General features: G+C 52.4%; 1 protein-coding gene across 1 annotated transcript; it reads left to right on the top strand.

Annotated features, from left to right (window-relative positions):
* The first annotated feature begins 5,649 nt into the window (after positions 1–5,649).
* Positions 5,650–6,638, top strand: LOC139604436 (olfactory receptor 14I1-like). The gene has a single exon (XM_071455587.1). The coding sequence runs from the start codon at positions 5,721–5,723 to the stop codon at positions 6,636–6,638; it is 918 nt and encodes a 305-aa protein (XP_071311688.1). The 5' UTR covers positions 5,650–5,720.
* Positions 6,639–7,626: the final 988 nt, after the last annotated feature.

Below are 7,626 nucleotides of genomic sequence, written 5' to 3'. Positions count from 1 at the left end.
CAATATGGGATGGCAAACAGGATTGATTCAGACTGGGGAACTCATTTCACATTGAAGATATTGCAGAAAGTTGTTCAGGCCCTGGGAGTAAAATGGGAATTACACACTCCATGGCATCCACAGAGTTCCGGTCAGGTTGAGAGAATGAATCAAACTCTTAAAAGAGCTCCAGTTAAGCTAATGATTGAAACCCAAATGTCATGGATAAAATATCTCCCTTTGGCCTTATTAAGAACTAGAACCCAACCCCGGTCAGATCTGGGGGTGTCACCCTATGAAATGATGTTTGGGTTTCCCTTCCTGACCTCACCCCAGAAGGCTTCCACCTATGAGGAAGGGGAAGCCAATGCCAAGAAATAAGGGATGTCTATAGCACAAACCTTAGAGGGGCTAAGACATAAAGGGGCAATTCCTCAAACTACCACCCTGGATTTCAGAATCCATAATATTAATCCCGGGGATTGGGTGATGATTAAGCCATGGAGAGATCAGCCTCTAACTCCCCAGTGGGAAGGTCCCTTTCAGGCACTGCTCACCACCGAATCGGCCGTGCGAGCTGCAGAGCGGGGATGGACTCATGGCAACAGAGTCGAAGGCCCAGGAGAAGAACCCAAAGAGTGGACGGTAACATCCAGGCTGGGTGAAACAAGATTGACTCTCAAGCAGAGACTGAAAGACAACCAGGAAAACACCAAGACGCCCAAAAAGCAGAGTCAAGCTTCCACCAGCCAGCTCAAGAACTGTCTTCCTGTTTTCATGGGTGAGAATTATCAGCATCTGTTGAGGGGAAGTACACAAGGGACTGTAAAAGGTAATTGGACAGCTTCTTTAAGAAAATAAGACAAAGGAAGGAGGGCAAGGCCGGGTTGGCCCCTTTGTTTGCTACCAAGAAGGCTCCATAGCCCTGCTGTGGGTAGCAACCCCATGGGCATGGTAAGGTAGGGACAAAAGGCCATTCCAGACCTCTGTAATTCCTCAGTTGTCTTTTAATTCAACAGGGACTGGAGGGCAGGACCGAGTTGGCCTCTGTGCTCACCCCTAAGATGCACCAACTATGGGCAGCAGCCACATAGGCACGGTAGATGGGAGTCAAAGGCACACTGGACCTCTGGGATGCCCTTTTGTCCATTCCAAATGAGTATGTCTATGGAAAACCTGAGATTTTTTTCTCCTGTTCCCAGTGTCCTTGCCCACATCAACAGATGCTGGTGTGACTCATTCTAGAGAGAGACAAAGTTTTAATTGTTCAAGCAAAAGGACTTCTAGAAAAAGAAAAGGGGGGTTTGTTACAGATGAGTAATTCTATGGTTGACTCTCACAATTAAGGGGTGAATATTAAATATATGTTAAGAGAAGTTTTGTAGATGTACAGTTATCCTTCCCCTCCCCCTTGCATTGCTATCACAGGATGGCCTCAGTAGCTGGGGCATTTGGGAGGGTTGGCTTGTTCCTATGGCAGCACCTGACCTCCAATCAAGGTGTGAGACAGTGATCTCCACCACTGGACAGAGAAGAAGGAATCGATTGACAAGACTTTGGGAGGGGCTGGAGGTGTAAAAGACAGAACATCCATTTTGTAGATGAGCACACAGTGACTGAATCCTTTGCTCCTGCTGCTGTATTCTTTTCTTTCTTCAGTCTTCTGCTTTATTTTGATATGGTCTTAATAAAGCATTTACATTTTTGAAAGTGAAAATCTTTTCTCACATGGGGTTGGGGAATATGGGGCAAGGTTGTCCACACTGGGTCACCTCTCAAGGTACAACTTCACTGATCTGGCCAGACCTCCTTAGGAGAGACCCTGGATCAATATCAATCACAGAATACTGCAATCACCTTTTGTATAATAGGAAGAGCAATAAAAGACACCCTTTGAGATAGGAATACATATTACTTAGAAGCTCTTTGAAATATTTCTCTTTAACAGTAAAAGGAAATCTTCCTGCTGAACTGCTCCAGACCAGAGGAAATCAAGGCAGAGCCATGGTTTGTCAAGACTTGCTTGATCTTTATGAGCCCTGTGGTGCATTTGGAGCTGAGTCTGGAACCTCAGGGCCTGAGAGGAGATTGCAAAAAAACTTTCCAGGAGTCAAAGTCAAAAGAAAACCCCAAAGTGTCTCAAGGCATGAATGGGCCCCACTGAGGTCCATCTCCAACACAGGCTCCTCATGGACTCCTTGGAGGAGAGAATTGGAGGCCAGAATTGGACAAAACACCTCTCAGAGATTCAGAGTGGAAAGGAACATCCAAAGTAGCTTAAAAACCTTGAGTATCTCAAGGCATTAATGAGCCCCACTGAGTGTCAGTACAAAGCTCTCAAGGGACTCATTAAGCAAATGACTGGGGCCATGATTGCACACCTCTCACAGAGTCTGTATCAAAAATGAAACACCAAGTACCTTAAAATAATTGAGTACCTTGAAGCATTAATGACCCCACTGAGTCTCCTTACTGACAAAGCCTCCCCAGGGACTAATGACAGCAGATAATTGGAGGCTGTGACTGCACAATCTTTCTCATAGCATCTGTATCAAAGGGAAACACCAAGTAGCTTAAAAAACTGAAGTACCCTGAAGTATTAATGAGCCCCACTGAGTGTTGTTACTGACAAAGCCTCTCCAGGGACTAATTACAGCAGATAATTGGAGGCCAGGATTGCACAAACCTCTCAGAGACTCCAAGGCAAAAGCCAAACCCCAAAGTCCTTTGAAAAAGCTGCAGTCCCTGCAGGGAGCATGAAGGAGCCCCCAGGGCCATTGCTGAGCAAGGCTCCCCAGGGACTCCTTGCAGCAGATCCTTGAGGCCACTGGGATGTGGGCTAGGGGGGGATGCTGAGGGCAGCACAAGGGGCTGACAGTGCCCAGCCTGGCTGGGGCTGTGCCAGGAGGCCCCAGGGCCTCAGGACAAGGTGTCTCCTCCCAGCCCTTGCTGGCACAGACCCTGCTGTGCCCCAGGGCACCAAGACTTGGCTTCTCTTTGTCCCCACCTGTCATCACTGCCTGCAGTTCTCTGCTCTGCCTGGGGCCTGGGGACACTTGCTCAGTCGTGTCCCTCTCTGGGACCCATTAAAAGTGCAAGAAAGTTTGGAGCTGGATTCTGCCTTGGAGTTCTGGAGAGGTTTCTTCAGCTCCCTCTCAGGGACTGATGTTCAGGGCCTGAGCACAAAGCCCCAAAGGCTGATTAAAGTCCTTGTGCTGTGTCTGTGCTGCTGAGCTGGGCTGGGCTCCTGGCCCAGAGGCAGCTCCTGGTCACAAAGAAGAGCTTCAAAAGCACATTTCTCTTGAGGAGCAGCTCTTGTGCCAGCCCAGCAGGGCTGGGGCACTGCCTGCAGCCAGCCCGGGCACAGCCCAGAGGCACAGAGAGCTTCAATCAGGCAGGGCTGGGAAGGGGCTGAGAAGTGCCTGGGGCACAATCACTGCCAGCCCTTGGCACAGGAACCTCTGGCTGCAGGACAGTGCAGCTGCAGCTCCTGGAGCCATCTCCTGCAGCTGGAACATGCCAATGCCTGCAGAGCCTGTGAGTACATTCTCTGCTTGTCTCTTGTGCAGAGCAGCCAGGGGTGCCCAGGGCTGTCCTGCAGAGCAGGGTCCTGCAGCCCAGGGCGCTGTGCTGGGGCAGGGACTCTGCTGCCTGCCAGGGACAGCTCTCAGCCAGCCCTGGCAGCTGCTCCCAGCGCTGGGGAGAAGCTCTGGGGGGAAGGAGCCGCCCTGAGCAGGGCAGGGGCTGCTGCTGAGAGGGGCTGGGTGGGGCAGGGCTGCTCCCAGCTCCAGACCAGCCTGGGCACAGCTCCGCAGGGCACTTCCCAAAGAAGGTAAGCCTGGGATTGCTGGAAAGATCAGGAGCTTTCCTGAGAGTGTTTTCAATTTCCTGCTTGGAGCAGAGTGGGAAAGTTGGGGTGATGACAAAAAGATTTTTGCTTTTTATACATTTTTGATACATTCATAGCTCTGTAAATTACTATTATATAGTTATAAATCGACAATCCTTACTTAACACTACTAAATTCTTATTAACTATATTAACTACTCTTATATACTAATATAATTATAATCCTTAATTAACTCTAGTACGTTTCCTAACCATTATCTTAGATTTTAGAACAATAAGCTGACTGTCTAAATACATTCCTGAAATACTGTCTTATCAGTCTTATTATCAAATAGTCCTATCATCAGGAAGAGAACTTACAAAACCATTTTTTTTATTGACCAGATAAATGAGCAGTCATAACAAAAAGTGAAGGCAAAGAAGCCCTTGGACCTACTCCAATGGGTTGAGCCAGGGGCGTGTAACTGGGGCAACTGAATCTGCTATTGGATGCTCCTGTTAAATATCCTAATTAATCAACCTTAATAAATTGTTGAAATCAGGCCCCAGGTGTGCCCAATCCTCACTGGGACACCTGGAAGCTTCCAATTAATGTCTGGTTTTTACTTTACTGTTCTAACACTATTGCAAGGGGTTTTTCTTCTTTTTTGATTATAGAAAACAGGGGGATGAGAGAAGCAAAACAGGAATTGTAATCAGATACTCACAGAACATTCTGAGTTGAAAGGGACACACAGGATCATCAAAGGAATGTTTGATCTTTTACAGGGACTGCAGAACTGTAAATTAAGTTGATCAGTATCTCTGCTGGGAGCCTCCCAGAGGGCCCTCAGCCACTCCTCAGCCCTGCACAGCAGCAGCATCACCTTTGCAGGGCCCAGCAGGGCTCTCCTGAGCTGCCCTTGCCCAGCTGCACACAGAGCCTGCCCCAGCCAGGGCCCTGCACACAGGCAGGTTTCTGTAGGGCCCCAGCCAGGGCACGCAGGCTGGGCTGGGCTCTGTGAGCGCTGGCAGGGACAAGGCTCCTCTCAGGAGGGAATGTCCAGGCCCAGGGAGATGCTCAGGGAAGGAGAGGGGGCTGGAGAGAGCAGGGCTGGGGCAGGAGGGCACTGTTGGTGTGTGGGAGGTGCCGGGCACAGCTGGGCACGGGAACACTGTCCTGAGTGCCCGGCTGTCTCTGCCCTGCCCTCTCAGGCACAGCACCACAACATCTGCTCTTGCTTCTGCCCTGCCCTGACATTGGCACTGTTATCTGCTGCTCTCAGGGAGGCTCTGGCATCTGCAGCAGCTGAGTCAGGCACTGCCCTTGGCATTCCTGCCAGGCAGGGCTGTCCATGGCAATGGGGTGTCCAAGCTTCCCTGGCACCTGTGGGGCTGTGGGCAAAGCAGTCCATGGCAAAGGGGAATGAGCTGAGCCCCCTCCCTGAGATCCCATCATGGGCACAGCCAGGGATCTCCTTGCTGTGCCCCGCCAGGCTCTGAGCTGCCCTCCTGGGTGCAGATCTGTGCCAGAGCCTCTGGGAGTTCCCTGAATGTCCCACGGGCAAGGGCAGAGCTGCCACAGCTGAGGAAATGCTGCTGGGTTTGCCCAGGGAGCCGTGAGTGTCCTTGGCATAGGGGGTGCTGAGACCTTGCCCAGAGACCATGAGAGAGGGTGAGACATTCAGGGATCCCTCTGCTCTGGGCAGGGTCTGGTTTATCCCAGGGTGACCCAGGAGTGTGATTGTGCTCTGATTGCAGCCAAAGGTTTTCCCACAGCAGGTAGAAGGGTGAGTGTGTCCCAGCTGTAGGCATTGTCTACAGGGAATGGCCCAGGTTTGGCTCCAAGCAGCCTCTCCTGACTTGTGACTGTCCTTTCTCCATGAACAGGTGCCCATGTGCAGCCCCAGCAAATGTCCAACAGCAGCTGCATCAGGCACTTCCTGCTGCTGGCACTGGCAGACACGCGGCAGCTGCAGCTCCTGCACTTCTGCCTCTTGCTGGGCATCTCCCTGGCTGCCCTCCTGGGCAACGGCCTCATCATCAGCGCCGTAGCCTGCGGCCACCACCTGCACACGCCCATGTTCTTCTTCCTGCTCAACCTGGCCCTCGCTGACCTGGGCTCCATCTGCACCACTGTCCCCAAAGCCATGCACAATTCCCTCTGGGACACCAGCAACATCTCCTACACTGGATGTGCTGCACAGCTCTTTTTATTTGCTTTTTTCATCTCAGCAGAGTATTTCCTCCTGACCATCATGTGCTACGACCGCTACGTGTCCATCTGCAAACCCCTGCACTACGGGACCCTCCTGGGCAGCAGAGCTTGTGCCCACATGGCAGCAGCTGCCTGGGCCAGTGCCTTTCTCAATGCTCTCATGCACACAGCCAATACATTTTCCCTGCCCCTGTGCCATGGCAATGCCCTGGGCCAGTTCTTCTGTGAAATCCCACAGATCCTCAAGCTCTCCTGCTCCAAATCCTATCTCAGGGAATCTGGGCTTCTTGCTATTAGTGTGTGTTTGGTACTTGGATGTTTTGTGTTCATTGTTTTCTCCTATGTGCAGATCTTCAGGGCTGTGCTGAGGATCCCCTCTGAGCAGGGACGGCACAAAGCCTTTTCCACCTGCCTCCCTCACCTGGCTGTGGTCTCTCTCTTTGTCAGCACTGGCACATTTGCTCACCTGAAGCCCCCCTTCCTGTCCTCCCCATCCCTGGATCTGGCCCTGTCAGTTCTGTACTCGGTGGTGCCTCCAGCCCTGAACCCCCTCATCTACAGCCTGAGGAACCAGGAGCTCAAGGCTGCAGTGTGGAGACTGATTACTGGATAGTTTCAGAAACATTAAACTGCTGGCCAATTTCTGCATATCACTTGTAATAAAAGTCACCTTTGATAGTACATTTGGCTTCATTTTGGAGGTTCTTTATCTTTTATTTTAGGTTTTTAATCTTGTCTACAAATAAATGTCATTTATTGTGCCATTTCTCATTTTGTTTCCCTCCACCTACCCTGTGGCCACAGACTGTGTCAATTAGGGGCTGCACTCTCGGTGGCTTTAAAGGAACTAAAGGATCTCCCAACAGAGTTTTCTGCAGAGTTGCCCTTTTGTTGCCTTCTCTGGAGCTGCAGCAGCAATGTCTGTGTGCAGAGCTGGGGCAGATCAGTGCTGGCCCAGCAGCTGTGCCCAGCAGCAGCAGCAGCAGCAGCACTTGGTGTTGCCAGTGCTGCTGCCGTGGCCCTGCCCCGCTGCCCTGGTGGCTCTGGTGTTGCTGCAGGGCCTGAGTGCTCTTGGGGCCGGGCACAGGCCTGGGGGTGGCAGTGCCGGGGCTGCAGCAGGGACAGGCCATGGGCACTGCTGGGGCAGCGCTGACGCCTCAGGCCAGGCCCTGGGGGCTCCAGGCTCCTTGCCCAGGCTCTCTCAAGAACACGGCCAGGCCAATGCTCAGCACAGAAACCCCCGTGAGCAGCCCCAGGCTGGCCGTGGGCAGGCTGGGGGCAAACAGCATGGCTGGGGCTCTGCAAGGGCCCTGGGGCAGACGGGAAGGAGCAGCAGAGCAGGGGCTGATCCATGCCCAGTGCGCTGCACAGCCCAGGGCAGCGTCCCAGAGCGTCCTCATGCAGCTGCCAACAACATCCCCCCTCTGCAGCCCTGGCCTCTCCCCCAGCTCACACAGGTGCCCCATCCTTGCGGGCACAGACACGGCAGCACTGCCTCAGCAGCCCCTGTTTGCATTGCACACAGCAGGGGCAGCACCCCCATGCTGTTGCTGTGGGGACATGAACCTGAGGGAGCACAAATGCCATCAGCCCCTGGGGCC

Source organism: Agelaius tricolor, unplaced genomic scaffold (genome assembly GCF_023055355.1).
Source record: "Agelaius tricolor isolate 1412-34295 unplaced genomic scaffold, bAgeTri1.0.p SCAF_51, whole genome shotgun sequence".
NCBI classification, from domain to species: domain Eukaryota; kingdom Metazoa; phylum Chordata; class Aves; order Passeriformes; family Icteridae; genus Agelaius; species Agelaius tricolor.
This window is presented reverse-complemented; position numbering and strand designations above follow the sequence as displayed.

Coding starts and splice junctions, on each gene's coding strand:
- LOC139604436 (XM_071455587.1), top strand. CDS start 5,721: ATGTCCAACAGCAGCTGCATCAGGCACTTCCTGCTGCTGGCACTGGCA.